Source organism: Centroberyx gerrardi, chromosome 20, assembly GCF_048128805.1.
Source record: "Centroberyx gerrardi isolate f3 chromosome 20, fCenGer3.hap1.cur.20231027, whole genome shotgun sequence".
In the NCBI taxonomy this organism is placed as follows: Eukaryota; Metazoa; Chordata; class Actinopteri; order Beryciformes; family Berycidae; genus Centroberyx; species Centroberyx gerrardi.
This window is the reverse complement of record NC_136016.1, coordinates 10,707,381-10,728,002: the sequence shown is the minus strand read 5'-3', so window position 1 is coordinate 10,728,002 and position 20,622 is coordinate 10,707,381. Positions and strand designations below refer to the sequence as shown.

At 41.7% G+C, this 20,622-nt stretch overlaps 1 protein-coding gene across 1 annotated transcript in view; it reads left to right on the top strand.

The window, feature by feature from the left end:
* The first annotated feature begins 1,095 nt into the window (after nucleotides 1-1,095).
* Nucleotides 1,096-20,622, top strand: part of cox10 (cytochrome c oxidase assembly factor heme A:farnesyltransferase COX10) — a 33,149-nt gene continuing 13,622 nt past the window's right edge. Inside the window, exons 1-4 of the mRNA XM_071901889.2 lie at nucleotides 1,096-1,191; nucleotides 1,760-1,902; nucleotides 2,206-2,608; nucleotides 3,234-3,358. Coding sequence (XP_071757990.1) covers nucleotides 1,161-1,191; nucleotides 1,760-1,902; nucleotides 2,206-2,608; nucleotides 3,234-3,358 — 702 coding nt within the window. The 5' untranslated portion in view covers nucleotides 1,096-1,160. The remainder of the gene's footprint in view (nucleotides 1,192-1,759; nucleotides 1,903-2,205; nucleotides 2,609-3,233; nucleotides 3,359-20,622) is intronic.

The window sequence follows — 20,622 nt, the reverse complement described above, 5'->3', positions numbered from 1 at the left end:
GATCATTCCTTTAATCATCCCAGTGACAAACTGCTACAGACAGCATCAATCATACAAGACAGATAGAATGGAATGATCCACTGACACAGAACACTATATTCAGTAGTCTGTTTTTTCCCTGTAGCTGAGAACAGTTAAATGTTCATTTGTGAACAAACATTCACTATTATACCTGCCAGACCGGATTCAATTAATTAAGCCCTCAGAGTCACAGGCCCTATACATGGTTGTAGGCTATTTCTCTATTTTGAACAATGTCCCTTTAACAAGTGCAACCTTTTACAAATGTCTTTGCTTGCCATAACCAAAAAGACAAGAGGGCAGCAGAAGGAGGCAAATAAAATGAGTAGCAGGGTGCATATATAATTAGAATGAGAATAGAGAAAATGAGATAACAGTTTCATCATGAAGATGTTATGCAGATATTATTAACCCACGTCATTTATGTGAAATATTGCAGTGTTTTGTCAGGAAACTGGACAGCCTTATGAAAGTAAACCCTAGTGAAAAATCACTATAATATTCCTATGGGCCTATAGGGACTTATAGTGTGTCTATGCTACTCCGTAGTGAGTTTATGGTGATTTCATCATACTTTTTACGTACTTTATACGTTTTTTTTTTCTCCCATGGTATTAGCTACTATTATATTCACCTAATACAATATCCTAATATTTCTATAGGGATTTATAAAGTGTGTGTGGTATCGTGATCTTATCATACTTTATGGAACTATTTATCACCTGGCATGTGGCATCTCTATATTATTCCTATAATATTTCTATATAATATTATGTACAGTTTATAGTTTTGCTGTGATATTCGTGTAATATCCTTCTAAAATTTACCAGAGCATCACTGTAGTTATTTTTAGTTAGGGATTACACTACATGAGACTTGATATGTCGACAAAAAATTATAAAAAGACAAGAGAAAAACAAATGATTATTTACGTGCTGGTTATAATAGCACCTGTCACACGACCGTGCATTATGCAGGTTGTGTGTTTCTAGACACGTAGCTCTAGTCAACGCTCTCGAGGGAGTTGACGTTTCACAATCTGTGCCCCGGAAGTGATTTTCTTTACCTAACGAGGTCAGAATGGCGGCTCGCTGCATGTGAAGGGGACGAAACGGCAACCGGCTTTATGCTTCAAGAACATGTTTAAAACGCCATGCTGCAGACTGTCGGGTAACAGCAGAGACAATATGTGATTTCGTTTGACATGCTGTTGTATTTTAAAGTCATTTTTAATGTGCGCCTGCTGAAAACACCCCGTCAAGCTAACGCGGCGGCTAGCTAACTTAGCATATAGCCAGCTAGCTCAGTCATATGAGAAGTGTTTGGCAGCTGGCTAGCAGTGACCTTAGACAGGAGTCAACTGCATCTGCACAGAGCACCCTCAGTTAGCAAGTGATTTGACTGTCACCACAGCCTGTGTAATTGTTCATTCTTTTATTGTCAACCGTTTGTAATCAAACGACACCGAAAAGCTAGCTTACTACGTAATGTTTGTGTCACATTGGTAGGAAATACGTGTAAGTTCAGCATCATGAGGATGCTATCGATAGCCCACCACATAAGTTACATCTTTGTGTTATAATCTCTACATACAACGTGTGATGTGTATAGTGTATTAGTCATATGACTCGGTGAATACTTATTTCGTAACCTACATAAGGTTTACATTCCTCCTACAGCACTTGTTATCATAGTACTTATTTTACTGACTTAGTATTTTCTTTTATGTTTATTTTAGGTCTGGTTGGTGCCAGTGTGAACCAGAAATTAGTGAGAAATGTCCCTAGAAGTAACCAGAGCACTCGCAGCCTTATCCAGCTGTACAGGAGAGATCCATCAAACTGGATCACCTACCAGCATCTGAACTTCCTGAAACGCCAGGTACCATTCATGGGTCTCAGTATATGAACATTTCTGTGTGCTTTGATGGTTGAAAACACAGAAATACTTGGCATTTATATCTGTAGCATGCATGCAAAATGCTTATTAACAATTTTCTTATTTGCAATTGAAAACTTGTTATCGCTTATTACTAATGTATTCTCCACAACTGCATCTTGCTTGATTCACAAGGTCTAATGATTCTATGCTGTGTACATTCCTGCAAACAGTTTTATTGTGACAACAGTAAATTATTCCGTGTGTCTTTCCATTCATCACCTTTTCAACCTATTTTCTTTCCAGTATGTAGGAAAGAGCAACAGTGAGCTTCACCAAAGAGCCATCCCTAAACGGGCACCTGTCCTGACCATCGTGGATGAGAGAGATGACAGTGTGGTGAGGCAGGTGCAGCAAGTACCAACTATTGATGCTGTGGTCACAGACCCCATGCCACAGCCAGAGGATGTCACCAGTGAAGCAGTGGCACAACCTGCGATATCCACCCTAAAGCCCACTCCAGGAAAGACTGTATTACAGACAAAGTCTGTGTCTAATGTCGTTGCGACCTCGGATGAGACTCCCCATGTGCACGTGGAGACTAATGAGGCCAGGGAGGCACGTCTGGACAGACTGTGGAAGGAGCTGAAGGTTGATTTAGCTGAGTTACCGGATGTCTACGCCAGACTCGCCAAAATCAAACTCACAGGTAGAGTACATAAGGGGCCTCAGCGAATATCTTAGATTATATTGGATAAGATGAAACATTTACAGATCCAGATGATCGGAGGCTGAAAGTGCTTCATGGCTGCATCAGCTCATCATAGAGAGGGTGGAAAGCATTGTCCAAGATAGAGTTCAAGTTGTACCTCATCCTCCCCTCTGTCACTGTCCTGTCTCATCCTGATGACGGAGCTAGCCTTTTTACTAGTTTGTTGAGGCTGCTGACATCAAAGGATTGCTTGGTGTAAGAAATTGATGTTGATGTTTGGTGTGTGATATTGATAAGTGTAGTGTAATGACAGACTTGCCTAAATCAAACTCTGGTAGATAACCTCACGTTTTCTGCCGTCATAGTTTTGATATTGGACTAATGTCCCAAACCGTATAAGGTGACAGTGCTTTACGTTGTGCAATGGGTTATTACACACCTATTGCACATATTCTGTTCAATACGTTAATAAATTTTAAGGGGGAAAGCCAATTATGGTCAGCCAAATATAGGTAATACAGGTACTTTTAGGTTCTTTTTACTTTGTCAAAAATCATACTAGTAGTCATGAAATTCTATGTCTTGTTTTGTTCTAACTATCGTTTTTTTCTGGTGGTTTCAGCACTGGTGGTTGTGACTGCAGCAGCTGGCTATGCAATGGCTCCAGTCCCCTTTGACCCAGCCATGTTCTTCGTGTCTTCTCTGGGAACTGGGCTAGCTTCTTGTACTGCCAATTCAATCAACCAGGTCGGTTACGTCAGAACTAGGTCAAACTGTTCTGTGTCTGTTTGAATGTGTTTTGATTTTGGCTTTGTTCATTTGCACACCACATCTACTCACAGCACAAGTCATTCCAAGATAGAACTTGATAAAACCTGATTATTAATGCCATTCATTGCAGCTTAGGAATCACACTAGGTGATATCATCTCTAGTCTAGTCTTGTTTTTATTTATATAGCCCTTTATCACAAGCATGTCTCAAAGGGCTTTTTACATAGCTTCATATACAGTACATGTCATACTTATATATTCTAAGCAACATTAGTTCTTTCAAATTTTCACTTTAATCTAATAGATGTGCAATTACAGATGGTACCAATAGCTGGGAGGAGAGTTTTGCATCAATCAAACTTTGTTTTTATGTCCCGCCACCATGGTACATGGCATGCAGGACATTATGTTGTGGTGTGTGTGTGTGTCTGTGTGTAGACCCATTGTGAACACAATAACTCAAGAACAATACATGATAGAACCTTCATACTTACACCACAGGTATAGCGGAGATGATCTGATAAAATTTTGCTCAATAAATCTGTATATTGATGAGGAAAAATGAGGGGGCATCAGGCAGCTTCTGTGCCTCTTGTTTTAACAACAGGTAGCATTTTATATTTATGATAGCTCACCTTTGTCATTGCAATAATTTTTATGACATTGCAGAAGTTTTGTTTTTAGTGCTGGTGAACTATTTTGATTTCCTACATCAAAGTTGCATCATAACAGTCAAAAGTAGGGGCATGTCAAGTTCAGTCTCAGGGCACCTCAAAAAGCTTGTTGTACAACAACCCCCCATCCCCCAATCCTAACCCTTGAAGTCGTCACATAATACTAGTCCCATAGGGATTTTCTAAGTACTTCTGAATAAGTGCATCAGCAAAATGGCTAAAATCTAGGCCTAGTACTTTTCAATTCAAATTTAAATGGAGATATAAAATGAATGATTAACCACAGCTCATTTAATCATAAACTACAAAGATCTTAATAAACCAAAAATATTAAACACATGGCCTTGGTAATTGTTTCAAGAATTGCAATAAACAGTACAGATGTTGCAATTATTCTAGTTTTTAACTTGGCTTATTCCACCGTTTGAATGCAGCAATTGGCCTTTAATCTGTTTATTTTTTTGTTATGTACAATTTTCCTTTTGGAAGGAAAATGAGGACTCATCTTAGAGCTGGCAAGATGTCTGATGGTCTTGTAATGCATAATAGATTTTTTGTTGCATGTTATACAAACATGAACTTGCATGTTGACAGACACCCGCATCCAGTGTTGTCCCACTCAGTGCTGCCCATGTTGTTGTAGAAAATACTGAAGGAGCCAGCACAGCCTCTTGTTTGACCTGCACTACATTCCTCTTTTGCTACGCATCTCAAAAATGCATTAAGAGAGGACTGTAATGCTGTTATTATTTCCCTGCTGAAAGCTTTTTTCGTAACTATAAATAAAGAAGAGCTAGTGCGCCTGGACACTTAGAATGCTTGGAATAATCAGGGCCTCCCTCTGTTGCCTAGTGTTGACGTTGTGCGTAGGAATTCGCTCCGTGACTTAAGAATATTAGTTTAATGGGTGACCTCTCCCTCAGCCCTGGATTGAACTCCACTTAGCGGCGTCTTTGGCCTGTAATTTGGCAAGGGCCCTGATTACACTGCAGGTTCCTGCCCTCAGGGCCAAAAAGCAGCCCCCCAGCCAGCCCTCAACAGCCAAATTCCAAGGACCGCCTCCCTTGTTCAAAACTAGAATGGAGTACTCAACCAGGTCAAACAAACTTAGTTTGTTCCAACACTCATCTTCTTGGACCTGAACTTACATTCAGTCATGTAGTTATTTTCCCCTGTGTGTCATCTCAAGGGGTGACGTCTATGGATATGATTGTACAAATGTTTTCATAGTTTTGTTTTTGTGGTCAGGTTTGAATAGTGTCAATCAATCCATCTCTTGGGTTCAAATTGCATTGTCTCCTCAGTGGCAGGGAACTGAGTTGTGCTCCTTCTCTGTGTACCTGTACCTCACACTGGAGCAGGTGTGTAAATATCCTTCAGGTATGTGAAAAATGTCCCCCTCTCCTCAGGCAATAGAGGGTAGCCCAGACTCCAGCTCCAAGAAGTTCAGAGTGTTGAGAGATGTGAGAGGCGGCAGCCACTGTTCCTACCCTGGGTGTCCCTTTATCTATGGGCCCACCCTCATGTCAGTCCTGTCAGTCTTCATTTTCTCCACTGACTCAGCCTGAGGCTAGGATACAATATGGCTTCATATTTCACTGAGACAATGTCATTTGCCTTTCAACATCTCTCTTTTGGCCTCCCCTAGCCAGGTCTAGTTTCAAACTTAGGGTGAAGGGATAGCTTGGGCAAAGGTGAAGTTCAGAGCAGACGTGGGTCAAACGGTAGTTGCAAATGAGACAAGTATTTGTTTAAACCTGCTGGGAGTACCAAATGGGTGGGATTATCTGTCACAACCCCAAGACAATTTTGATAGTGTCAGCTATGTTGTCTGTCACAGAAAATTTTGTAAAGTTGACTTTGAAACACTTTTCTGTGATTGTCTAAACTTTCTGGCATTCATTGTATTGCACTATGTAGCAAAGGCCACCCTCCCGTCACCTAAGAAGGATTAGCCTAAACAAACTTTAAAAAAGTATTTGAATTTACTGGTCCAGAGAGGCTTACTGTTGGGTTGACATCTAAGCTGGTTGTTTAAAGTAGGGCTTTGGGTGGGTGCAGTCAGTTTTGAGACAGGCAATGTTGAACATTTAGACCAAACACTAGTGATGAGGTGATGAGGTAGTATTACAGTGAAGAAGGACAAATGGGCATCCTGTTGATTTGTTGTGTTTGAAGTGCTTTTGCTTTGAAGTCTTAATGGTTAGAAACCTTAAAGGTTGGTGGTGCACTTCAGCTCACATTTATTCTGTAAAGATATACAAAGCAAGAGGCAGGTCAAATGTCTGTAAGCAGGCAAAATAGCATATTGTAATGATATCCAGGAGGCTTTGTTAAGTTTTTGTATTAGAGATGTGGATGAAAAGTGTCAGAATCCAAGGTATTGTTGGAATGCCTCAAATGGTTTCTGTAAGTAAACATAGAGTGAACTGCAAAGAGATCCTGGTGGAATATTACTTCAACATTTCTCTCTCCTCACACGGATGGCCTTGTGTTTCTTAGGCTTTATAAAAGCAAAGCCTGAGATTCATCAGTGCTTACACTGTATTTGAGAACAGAATCTTTTTGAGGCCAGGGGCTCCCTTTTTTGTGGCTAGTAGTTGGCATGTGGGCCCAAGGCTTCACTCCACACAAGTCAGATTCATTCTGCTGCCATGTCCCTTGTTCTCTATGTCCCTCTGTGGTGACAGATCTGTGTGCATGTCATCATAGTCTTAATTGGCAAGAGGGGGAGATTGGATTAAATAAAACGGCCACCTGTCTTCAAGTGAGACCGGCTTTGAAGTAGGATATCGGACAAAGACGACCAACGGTTCCAGATTGTTTTTCTTTTAAATACTTTGACAGAATTAATTTGTATTTTTTCAGTTACAAGATGGTTAAAAGGATACGCAACATTAGAAAAGCAAACTCATTTGTAGTTGGTGGTGTCTCCCTCCAGTTGTCTGGTTACATACCCCTGTACATACGATGTGCTAGTAGTTGTTGGTTTTGCTTTGTTTGGAGGAGAATGTAATTTTCGTCAGTGTAATTATACACACAGAAGCACAGGGGATGTCATGTGTGACACATAATCACCCGTTGCACTGCCTCTGCGACACACTGTGCCTCGTTGCATCGTCTTGACAGACTCAGGATCCTTTGTCGGCTCTTTGTCTTTTAAAAGAGGCACACCCTCACCTGTGTGTAATTGATCTCAACACTTTGGTCATCCATTTGGTTTTCATAATACTGAAAAGAAAAAAATGGGAAACGGAGAGGAAAAAAAATCATACCTTTAGATGTGGTGCCAGCTTTTTTCTATGTCTCTTTTTACTCCCTTTCATCTTGAAAAAGCGTTGCTATAGCATCAGTGTGGTTAGGTGTGATCAAAGCTAGGGGGGCTTTTTATATGAATAATCAAACAAAAGCTTGACAAACAAATCAAAGCAGAGAAAGATCCTAGTCAAGAGCACTTCCTATGGATTCTTCTGGTCCGCCCTAATCCCTTAATGCTTGGCATCTGAAGAGGCAGAGGGGTGTGCAAGTATGTGACCACACAACTGTTGAATTACCTTGAGGAAAGGGAGAAAATGTCTCGAGGGAGAGAAAAATACTTTGGCTCTTGGAAGTGGCAGCCAGACCTTCAGTAGTGCTGTCAAAAGCCAAGGCTGCTCTTTGTCCCATCGGGAAGTGCCCGTAGGGCACACAGAAATGTTGTGGTTTCTTTTTAAAATGTTACCCCATTTAGGAAGCTGACGGAAGGGTGTAAGCACTTGGAGTCACGTAACAATGGCATGTCACCATCTGGAGTTTCTCACCACAGTCAAAAGACTTATTGCTGTCATGTCTATCTTATTGCATTCAGAGAAGACAGCCAGCTCCAGTAGCGGAGGGCTGTAATTATTTGAGTTTCCAATTCAACTAGGTCTCATGGGTTGGCAATTCTGGACTCCTATTTGTATACTTGGACACAGTTTAACATTTCATGTCATGTCTTGCTTGGACCTCCATTTTGCTGCTTGTAAATCCACTGAAGCTGGCTTTAAGGAGTTTATTAACCAGGTGGCAGTAGTATTCTATAGAGAACCTACTCTATGGTGAGGTGTCTTGTCCATGGTGGGACAGGTGAGACATTGGGCAGGCTCAGGTGTTTCTCTAAGTGCTCCCTCTGCCTCCAACAGCCAGAGTTAGCCAGAGCCTCCAACAGGGTTAGCAGAGTAAGTCCTGGAGGTGGTCTGGCCTTCCAACCCCCTGGGCCTCACACCAGGCACCACCTCCCCGGGTGTTCCAGCCGTCATCACCCTCCAGTCTTGCCACTACTTCAACTAATTGGATAATTGGGTCAGAAGAGAGTTTCAAGCTGGAGCCTAAAAGACCCAGGGGCAATCTGAGGTCCCCAGCAGTGCACACAAGACCTGATATGGCCTTTTACTGTCAAAATAGGATTGTTGGACTATTTTGACAGTGGCTATAATGTAAGTCACACCATGTCGGCATGCGTGTTTGTTTTGATGAAAATACAAGTTGGCTTGTTTTGCGGCTGTCTAGTGTCATTTCTGCTTTCGTGACCATGACAGTGAGTCTTCTTTTGTGTCTGTGTGTCTCCTGCGGTGAGCTGTCTGAGGCTGGCACGCACAAGCGAGCCCCCACAAGCCCCTGGCCCATCCACTCCTACCACTCCAAGCTACGCCCTTTTGCGCTTGTCCTGTGGAGGCATGTATTATTTACCCTCCTACCTCCTTCTGTGTGCATCTTGGTGAGCTTCTTCAAGCGTATGGGGACATGGCTTAACATGGGGAATAGGTTATGCAGACAACTGTGCCAGCTCAGGGTTACACATGTTACGATGGCGTGTTTGTTTTACGTTTTTAAACCACTTTAAAAGCTGCATCATGTAGTTTTGGTAAAACAAAAATCAGAATCATTTGGAAATCAAAACAATTATTGAAACTGTGGTGGGGGGTTAGGACCACAGCAGCTGAGCAATTACTTTCTAGCATCAGTGCTCCATTTATTCTTTTAGGACACTTTATTTATTCAGTACAAAAGCTATATCAAGAACTTTTTTTACATCACTGATTCAAATTCTTTCTAAAGCCACATAGAGCTGCTTTGTAATCAGCAGAACAATGGGACAATGATGCAGGTCTAACTGATGGGAGAGCATATCCTAACCATGATTCCACATAATGCAAGTTTTTTACCAGGACATTTTTTTTAATTAGTATCCACAAAGGATTGTCATCTTATAGTAGACCTACTTCTTCTAGTGGAAGCACATGCTTTTATCTTTACGAACATTGTAATGTCCATCATAATCTAGTGGCACCAATGTATATTATTTCAGGCCCATACTATTAAGAGGCAGGCATGTTCTCATAGTTGAGCTTTTTATCTCTCAGCTACCAACATTATAGGCTATTTATAGTGGCGTCAATCATCTTGTTAATCATATTTATCCAAACATTTGGAGGTCAGATTGGTGTGCTTCCAGCTGGAATGTGCTCTGAAGTGAGCCTGGAATTTCCCTCCATCATGATCAGACATATTGAACCCCCCCTTGAGGCTTATCACTCACAATGCATGAATCTGTGTGTGTTTTCAAGCCACACTGATGCAAATTTAAAAGCTTCTCCCAATGTAAGTCAATGTGATTTGATAAATCACATTTGCGTAATTTGGGTAACATCACCATAGTAGAATTGTCTAATAATTCTATTACATAGGCTGCCTACTTCAAAGAACAACATTTGTGCAAATTTTACATCTACTCTATGTTTGTGCTTCTCATTTTTACTATTTCAGTGTAATGTGACCTATACATTTCCTTTTTCATGAAGCCATTATATTGAACCTGTTAATAAACGCTTTCAAAACCCTTTCCAAACCCCTCCAAAGTGCAGCTTGACCTTCTAAATATCTTTGGAGCAGAGTATGATCCAAACTATTGAAGTAGTCAACCATAATTGGATAACATTAAGCCACCGATTAGGTTTTTCCTTGAAACACTTATGGGACTCCCTCCTCTCTTGTCACCTGTTAGGTAGGTACAGAATGAGGGTTGTGTCCCCGTACGTTCCAGTGCAGTTTTAAAGACGCCATTTACATGCATAGGGAGCATCATCAGAGGCAATGTACTGAGACGCAAAGTGAGTGTGTAGGGAAGACTGAGCAAGTACAGGCTCTTTTAGGACAGTCATTCATTTTGCTCTGGGTGTGTGAATGTGTTGCTCATTAAAATTGAAATTAATCTTTTCAGTTTTTCTACATGGCTAATAAATTTCCACCAAGATGCCTGGTAAAGTCACATAATTATACAAATATGGAAATTACTTTTTTGGGAGGTGGAAGGTGATAAATCAGCCCTGTGCCAGTCCTGTATACAACAAATACAAGAAGTAATTTGACCCTGTAGGTTATTATACTACACTGTTCTACATTTGATAATAGACTCCATACAGTTTCAGGATAGTTGCCGTTGACTGCAGTGATACAAACTCAATGCAGGGTGTAGTGCTCCATCAACAGTGTAATAGGTAGTAGTAACCTCCCCAGGCTGGGCTGGCTGCATCACCACTGGGCCCCAACTCTCAAGGTTGCCCCAACAATTTTCCAGAATTTGGCTCCTGTCGTTGTAGTTTGGGGTACCTCACATAACACTGTACCTCCTTGAGAGGATCATTAGCTGTAACAAGACCTCGTAGCCGCTCGGTTAAAGCCCCACCAACCACTGCATCTTCAAAGACAATGACACCCCTCCACCCTGGATTTGTGTCTGTCCCCTGCTGAGAGGTAGTAACAGAAGATATGGTTTCAAACGGGCACCGTAGAATACCTCTAGCATGATGACATCGCTACCCTTTCTGTGCAATTTATTTTTGTTCTGTTTGAAAATTGCCCCCCACCTCCTTCATACCACAGTCCACTTGAAGAATTGCATCAAATAGTTTCAAAATAACCCCCATGCTGAGGTCATACTGTATTTGTTTTTCTTGAATATCCATTTTGCGTGAAAGGCTTCAAAGAGATCATAAGACAGATGGAGTGCTAGTAGTAGGAATCAATCCATCAGAACTAGTCATATTAGTTCCACTATGACTGTGTAATTGACTGTTTAAGAGTGTTTTGTCTGTCACAGGATAGTGTTTCGGGTGTTTTTGTGGGGCGCTTTTTGGAGGTAAAGGTCTAACACATCAGAAGCCTGGCCAAAGGAGTGATTTAACACGAACTTGATCCCTTCCTCAGCACAGATGCTGCTCCTAAGATCTTGTTTTCCAGCAGCTTTGTTAAAACAAAACAGCAAGCTGACCTTTGCCATCGGTAGCTTTAGATGTTTGCATTGCCGTTTTCCACCAAGCTGTCAGTTGACCCAGGGAGAAGGGATGGAAATTCTGTTAATCGCCTGGCAAGATGGCACGAGAGTGACTCGATGGGTGTCTTTCATTCGGTGCTGGATTAAAATGAATTTTTAACTAGACAGCCCTGTTTAATAGTTAATTTCCTTAAAGTCTTTGTCTCTGTCAACCACAGGGTGCCAATCCATTTCAAACTGTACGAGTGGATCTCTTGTAGCCTCAGACAGGAGACAGATGCTGTCCTCTAATAATATGATGAAGGATAACTCCACCTTATATTTCCCCAAGAAAAATGCCTGAGGGGGAGTAAGAACAAATACGAAAGCAAAATGATAGCAAAATGATAGTCTCATTCTTTTAAAAGAACTTGGCTTTTTTTTTTTTTTTTTTTTTTAGAAAATATTTGGCCATTTTATAATAGAGATGCATCAATTTAAGTACTGGTTTTTGATCGGTATAACTGAAACATTGATAAGCACCTGGGCAGACGGTACTGCTATTGGTTCTTTACTGTCTAATCTATTTGAATTTGTTAAGAACTAACTTTCTCAGGCATTTCCTTTATAGCCTAGTGTAACGGACCTGATTAGCAAACACACCTATATGCTTGATAAGAGGCTGAAAAGAAAAACATGATTTCTGAAATCACAAATGTATTAAAGATAGCTAGTGATGGGTGGAAATGATCTTTACCTTACAGTCACACTCTGTTACATCAGTTTAGTAGAGTGTCACTGAAAATATAGATAATTATTGGCATCAGCAAGTGATATTAATAATTTTATATTTTAACAATACCCAGCCCTAGTTTGCACCTAAAAGGAATCTCTACAAAATGTACACTCGGTGCATGTTATTTGACCTACTCACCAACCAGTAGACTTAATGTACTTGCATTACTGTCAGTTGTAGAATAAATACAGTGAGGCAGTCCAGCGTACAAGTCCATTGAAATCAATACAGGAATACGTTTTTTTTATGCTTAATGAATTAAATATATGAATCCATCGTAGATGTGAAATGTTGATTTTTCTTCTGGTGAAGGGGAATTGCGGGCAAAATGCAGCCTTCGTGATTAGAACATGTTTCATGTCTGGGCAATGTTAGTCTGAGCAAGGAGAACTCTAGTATTGTCCATCAAACTGCATGCATGTGTGCTCATTGATTAAATCATCATTACTTAGTTAGCAGGCAGCAGGATATAAAGAGGCACACTCTCACGAAACAAATTCCAATTATTTCTGGTTCTGTGCCTCAGAGGCCAACTACTTTTATATAATACATATATTAAGCCCAGGAGCAGTTTATATTTTGCCTCAAATGGTTGATTTCAACATATGAAGACTTTTTTTCTTCACAGCCTCGACAGCCCTTTTTTCTCTTTGATCCTATTAAGCCAAATGGTGGCAAGCAAAGACAGGTGACTGTCTCTATCTGATAGGAGAATGAAGTGTGCGTGACTTGAGTAATAATCAGTAATAGGCGTACTTCAAAAATGTGTCAGTCAGCTGAAGATGCCTTCATTGAAAAGAAGAGGAAAACATGGCCTCTCATGGGAGTTGCCCACAACACGTCATCTTTTGTGACCTGAAATCATCCTCACAGACGCACCTCTACTCACACGCGAGGTGTCTCGCGGGGCCGCGGCTTGTTTGAGCAAACACACCTCACCACAATAGAGTTGCTGTCATCTGTGGAGAAGAACATGACTGACTGATGGGCAGGTGTAACCCTTCCTCTCCACCTCCTTGCTCCTCCTTTGGGTTTTGACAAAATGCTGTGATTACGGGCTTCAGTGACCAACAAGATGAGTGGTAGACACCATCAAGACCTGAGACCTGAGTCAGAGGGGGAAACCACCCACTACAACAGTGTCTGTCATCAGGGAATCCTTCTCCACCTCCCACTGCGGTTTGCCTGGCCGACTGTGTGCAAGCAAAGTAAATACAACTACAGCAACCAGCACACTCCATCTGCTATATCAATGTTCTCTTTTTCCTATTACCCCTCGTTGCACCCCTGTGCTGTTTTCAGCAAATTAAAACTGGAGTCTGACCGATTACAAAGATTCAGCAGGGTATGACCAGATTGCTCTCAACGAGTATCTGAACAGCCACCTTAAATACCTGCACTGAAAGCAGTTTCTTGAACTCTATTTAGTAAACTGTGTCTGTGCCGTCAGTGTCTCAATTTCAGTTTCTTCCGTGTCCATTCTGAACCCCCTTGCCCACTGAAACAGATAATGGCATGTCAGCACCACCAAGATGCATTGGGGAGGTATCAGTTAATGAAGGCAGTCAGTGAAGAGGCCCCTGTATGTCTAGAGGACAGACTGTTCCTCTGGCACTTGTGTCACACTGAACCAGATTGCGGACTGTGATAATGGGTTGCTGAAGATGCACTCATTTTAGAAGTGGCCCTCTCTCCTTGTCATCAACCCTTTGCACTGCTGAACATTAACAGATTGAGGCCAGAGGTTCACATGCCTATTTAATGGACAGATATCACTGTGTATTAAGAGGCTTTACATTTTAGTGAATTTCATTTACTGACCAGCCGCTATCTGAAGGTTGTAGCATTATTGAAAGTCATGACTTGGACCGTCTTATGTGATTAGGCGTTTATTGCCAATGTCAGTGTTGAAGGTGGCCTGCTGTAAATGTGGTAAGACTATTTGTGTTCATAAAATAGCTTTTTGTCTGTCTGCATTTGTAATTTATATCAGAGCAAAGTAGACCCTCATTGTTCAACTATGAAACATTCCTCCAGTAAATCAGCCCAAGCCAAGCCTTAGCCCAAATGTTTGGGCTTTTTTTGTTGAGCAGCCTAAAATTACCCTGTTGTGCAATGAAATGACAGAAAAAAATAATAACTTGACCACTGATGCAGAACTTTCTATTATCATACTAGGGTGAGCCCAGATGAATACATATGTGTTTCATGTGCGGCACCATCAGTGATGGAAAAGAGGATAAGAAATTCATAAAATGACTTAATGTTTTCTCTTAGAGTTGAAGGATTATTATTTATTTAGCTATTTTCTTCTTTGGCCTTCCTTTTGGGTTAGTTATCAGATTAATTCACCGGGTTGTCTGGCATATCTGCAAAATTAAAGCTTTCCTCTACCAAGCATTGTAAGCTACATGCTCAAAGAGTGAGCATGTAGCTTCATCAGATCGAGCTAGGCTTAATGTAAGCTTGATTTTGTATTGTAGTATAATATTTGACACATTATTTATAGGCATAATAATACTAATTTTTTTTCGTATGGCCCGAAGGCAGAAAAAATTAATTAAACCTTGTTCTGCTTGAGAATCATAAACCTGACATTTTTGTATGTGGAAGTTTCTGGGTTCGGTAGCGATCAAAAAGGAGCAAATGGAAAACTGATTGTGTTTAGTCCCTGTATCTAGGCCATCTACTTCTTTAAGAGATCTCTCTTTTAGTATTTGTGTACAGTTGATATTTTTTCCCCCTGAATCTCAAGTTTGCTCTCTCTATTTGAAGGTAACACAGCCAAAGGCAAGCAGGAACACTCTATTTAATGCTGAGATCCGTGGATAATTAACAAAAGCAGCCCTGTTTATGGCATGCCCGCGAGCCAACGCTGCATGCTAATTTGATTCAAACCGAGAAGCTTTCGGGGCAAGGGCATCGCTGTTGGAAAACGATGGTTACCAACATGCACCAAGGCTGTCCCCAAGCCTTGGTTGCACCTCATGCCCTCTGAATCTTGGTTTAGCAATGTCATCTGGCTATTAGGCAGTGTCTATGTTAACAGGTTCTCTTGAAACAAAAGCCATTATGGGGTGTTCATTTATTTATTTATTACAGCAGATGGTAAGAGATAGACCTGTTATAACTTGACTCACAAAATTTTTGTTTAATGGTTTTTACCAAATGGCTTTCCTTGCCATTTGGTAAAAACCCTTAGAGGCATGTATTTGTTTGAAGTTTGCTAGTGCCAGTATTAAGTAAGCCCATATTAGCATTTATGTGGTGAACTGTTCCTGACACCATTTTGACATGTAAAGGGCATGTTACAGGCTTTTTCTCTTTTTTATAACATTGATTGATTTGAAACATGTCTTCCTCCATCACTTTGTTTTTTTAAGCCCCTTCAGGAGCAGCAAAATAAAGGGCTGCTCTGGACAAGTAAGCATTACATTGCACTTAGTCTGTTGACAAAAATTCCCTAGAGATCTTTTTGCTGAATTCTTGTAAAGTGCTCTGTATCGGGCGAGCGCCATGAAGACATCATGTTATTACCTGGCACCATAGGGAATTACACTCAGTCATTTGTCACCACTGTGTGGTTTGAGAAACTCTATCAATACTTTCAGCTTATGCTCTTTAATACTTGAAATATGAAAAGGCATCTATTTTTCAGGACTCCAATGACTGTTATTCAAACTGTATTTCCTAAATCCTGTTGCCACCCAAGTTCTCAGTCCCTCCATATGTAATTGCACCACATATCCTTAACAGTCTAAAAAGCTACAGGTGACATTTAGCATACCTTAAAGGGTATACTTTGCATGGCCAAGGCTTTTTGATTTGGCCAGTAGTAGTTATTTTCTAAAAGCAGGAATATAGCTAGCCGACACTGTCTGTATCTGGCTGGGCATAGCATTGATTGTTTTCTGTCTTCTTGTTAGTCCATCCGTTCTCCTCCTCCAGTCTTCTTTCTCTCAGCTGGGGCAGACCTACCTGCTGGGTTGGGTGTGGACCGGGGCCCCATGTCTGGCTCAGTCTGTATTTCTCTGGACACACTGCAGGTGGTCTGAAGGAATCCACTGTTGGATCTACAGCTGTGTGATGCCTTGGCAGTCTGTCAGAGGCTATCATGTAGTAACTATTGATTACTGTTCACATGACAGACCAGAGTGTGTATGTTTATGTACCTGCGTGTGGCATGTGTGCATGCATGCTTGCTCATGTTCTGATGTCTTCAGCTGTATGTATGTACCCTGTCCTACTCCTTATGGTAGGGAATGCATTTTGCTCCGTGGCTAACCCCACCTGGAGGGTACAAAGGGAGTGTAATACCACACTTTGTTTTCCTTCTTTCTTCATGCCTACAGCATAAAATTACATTAGCCCTCCATACAGTACTACTTAATAACTGTTTTCTCTCATTTCCATGGCTCACCTGCAAGCCAGCTCTTTGAAACTTTGCCGCACTTGTCAACCCAGAACAACACAGACTTATCTACTGGAAGTGTGGCCACAGCACTTTACTCTGCTTTGAAGGGGCTTCTATTATTAAGCTTGTGGTGTTTTATACAATGAGTAAACTAGTGGCTAAACATGCACTGCAGCTTTTTTTCTCCTCATGAACCTTTGGCATGTGATAAAAGACCTCTTCTATAATCAAGCGGGTCCAATTCAGCAGCGAGTCATGCTCCTCTCATCCTTGCTGGCATTATCTGCCTAACTACATGCCTCTAACTGCCATGATTACACAAAAAAGGCCTCCACCCCAACACACACATACCTGCTTTTACCCTGACCACCATTAATGTTGCTGCACAGTCATTCATTCAAATAGAAGGAAGTAACCACTATTCTGTTCCCATTCATTTTCCACCCACACAACTGTAGCCAGTTTCAGAATAGCACTGCTTTGTGTGTGTGCGTGTGTGTGTGTGCGTGTGTGTGTGTGTGTGTGTGTGTGTGTGTGTGTGTGTGTTACTTGGAACTTGTTTGTCTCAGTTACCCAAATCCTGGGGGTTAACCATTTCCACTATCTGCCTATCAGACGGTGTGTGTATGTGTGTGGGGGGGGGGTCGGGGTCTGCGCTTTTGCTGTCTTTCTTGCCGTCTTTCTTGCCTGCAGACCTTTTATATGAAACCTCCTCCTGCAATAATTGCTTAACGAGAGACATGGTGGGTAGGGGAAAAGTGGCTCCAATTTCACCAGCCCACAGTGTTAATGGCACTTTACCACTCTGAAATCACTTCCTTTGTTTAAAAGGTACAACCTATGCTATTTTATAGGAAATGATAGCAGAATCATGGTATTACCCTGTACTGTAGATAAGGAAATGTATCCCTCCGTTTTTATGTTGTTTGCTTCAAGAAAGCTGACAGAATTGCTGCTGTCCAGAATTTTCAAACAGCGTGCTCACCTTCTACATTCTTTTACCCTATATATATGTGATAACCTAATTACATTATTTTGGACGTGTTTGTCAGTTATTCAGTTGGAAGATTTTACCACTGTGTACATTTTCCAGTGGCCTGTTATTAATGTAGACTTAAAATCTTGGTTTGGTGGCCATTGCTGCGATTTCCCCCTGGTGTCCTCTCAGAACTGCTCCAGTGCAATCACTCTCCCCCATCCAGCCACATGGAAGCGGTGACGTGCCACGTCCTGACAGAAAGCATTTTTGTTACATTCAGGGGACAGATGGTTGACAACTCACTCCTAGAACCTGTCAAGAAGCTAACTGGATGCCTTTCCACTTGAGGGGACAGTGAGAAGCGAGGGAATACAGAGAATATGGCAGAGGGAAGGATGGGTCTCGGGGACGCAGCTCCTGGCAGTGGAGCGGGGCAGACTCTGACAGGAACTTTGTTACCCTATTCACACAGTCTTCTCCCATTTGCTCCAGCAAACAGGATTGAAACTCATGGATAAATTATTTATTCCTGTTTTTTTTTTTTTTGCCACAGCTCACTGTCTGGTTCTGTGTGTTGGGTTTACCAGCAAATATACCCCCCCCCCTCCCCCCCAATGCAAGCATAAATTGAATCTTTTCCTCATTCTGTTTCCTGTCACTCAAAAGCGTGAAACTAATAAAGGGGGTTAGTGGGCTAGAAGTGCTGTCCTTTAGCCCCCACATATGGCTGAAAACCACATATTTTTTCTGGTTTATAATTAGAGATCCAATAGTGGGAGGCCATTTTTTTTAAAATTCATCTCCAGCCCCATGTGATGGTTGAAGAGTGCTCCCTCCCACTCTTCCAGGCCAGTTCAGAGCAGCCCCCTGATATTAACCATGTGCTCTCTGGCACCATGCTTTACTACACTGTCTTTTCCTGTTTGGATCAAGAAGGAGGTGGCTGTGAAGGCCTATAGGATATGTAGACAGCAAAAAGTAGAGTGTGTTGCATTTCAGTTTTAAAAATTTCCGTTCTTTGCAGAAAATAAGCAGCCTGTAAATCTTGTACACTGAAAATATTTTCGTATTTGTATTACTTTTTTGGGAGAACGTTGTAGTTTTTCTGGTTTTCCCTCTGCCTTGTCCCTGAGCCTACCCGTTCTGCACTCTACCGAGTTGAGCTGCATGTGTGTTATCAGAAGTCTAGTTTACAGAACATGCTGGCCAAGAGAGGGAGAAGAAAGGTTGTCCTGATTGTGGAATGTACAGGTTGTGTCAGGTCTCTTTGTTGGATCGCGAGGCTGTTTTCAGAAGCAGCCTTACCTTGGAGAAAAAGCAGAGGCCTGTAAGAGGCCTGTGACCCATGTCCCAGCATGCCGAAGTGCTTACCGCAAGCCAGAGATAAAAAAGAACAAAGTTAAGAAATGGGAAAATTTAAGCAGTTTTTCATTTGCTTTGCTTACAAATGTGGGGAAAAGAACAGAATGCATGTACAGTATGTGTTTCTCATAGATGGAGGAATCAGGTGGATTATCTTAACCAAACGACCCTTTGCCTCCACTCTTGAGTATCTGTAGGAAGAGAAACGGATGATTATTTCTTTTCATTGCCAGCGGTCACAAACACAAGCACTGAAAATTACTGTTGACTAATGTGCTCTGTACATGTCATGACAGGCATCTTTTGGTATTCCTCACGATATAGCTTAGCTGAATTGTTTTGCTGTCAGGTTGACTGGTTTGAGTAATAGCAATTTGACCTCATCCAGTTCCCTTGTGAAATCAGAATTTAAAGTCAAGACCCTTAAAAGGGAACGCCATGAGTGATCGAGGAAAAAAACCACATACAGCGAATTAGAGTTGTCTCTGTGATGCAGTCTTCTCAGAGGTCCTCATCATCCTGATTTGAAAGGCTTGATGAATGAGCCTGTCCAGATGGAGGAGTGGATTTGCCCGTGGGTCACCGGTGCCCACGGCTTCAACACAAACCTGCCAGAGGTGCTGATGGCTCCTGTCACGTTTTTGAGAGAACAGTGAGGGCCTTCACATGTTTGACACGCGCTGCCTCCTTCGTCCACTGCTAATCACTTCTAATCCCCAAGGGGGTGGGGATGGGGGGTCCTCAAGACCTTTGGGGCAAACCATATCGGAGTGGTATTTAGGCCGAGCCCTTCGTACAGTCTCTTCATGGTCAGACACAGCTGTGGAAGAAGAATATAATCTAAACACTCGCATTCTCTCAAACATACACACAGTCATGCACATGCCTCTTTTTCAACCGCACCAAACTGTTGAGAGGCTTTCAAACTGCATGTCACGTCTCTCACACCCTCAGTTATTTGCAAATGCCCAATGATGGCGGAAAAGACTGTTTATTTCCCTTTAAACAAGTATCTTGACCACACACAGCCTAAGTTATGTATTCATCCCTCACTGTTGTATCGGCCCACTATTCCCACCCTGTGTAAGGCTGAATAGAGTCCAGTCCAGTGTGGACAGTTAACAGTTATCAGGAGCTGGAGTGAAATGCCCTCGTTAGTAAGAATGTTAACTTATCAGGCTGAGACTAGAGATATGGCTGGCTAGCACTCAAACAAAGGAATTTGTCCTATTAGTACAACTGATGTGTTTACAGAGGAGTGAAAATAAATGTGTCAGCCAGCATGGCCCGATGTTTAGTTTTCTGGTTAGTTTGGCTGCAGTCTAAAGGGAGGAAGTGGTTCATAGTGTTTAAAGGAGTTATGTGGCGAATGGTACCAAACCACTTCGTAGAAGTCAAAATAAAGATTTGAAACGCTTAAAATTTGTTAAAATTGAATCATTCCACTGAAGTCCAAGTCCAAATGTCCCAGATTCGATTATAACAGTTTAACAGTAGGATGCATATTTTGACTTGAGTGGGGAATTTATGAATGAAGGTCTGGGGTCATAAGTGGAAGGTGTAAGTACTCTTTTTGTGACATTAAACAAACATGACCTGTAATGAAATACCTCCCTCTGAGATAGAGGGATCTCTAGATCCTAGAGATTTGCTGTAATAATCGTCCCCAGTGCCATCCACTGAGAGTTTAGCCTGTAACCTGAGCCCTCCCTCACAGTAGGAGGCGCTGTGGCCTGGTCAC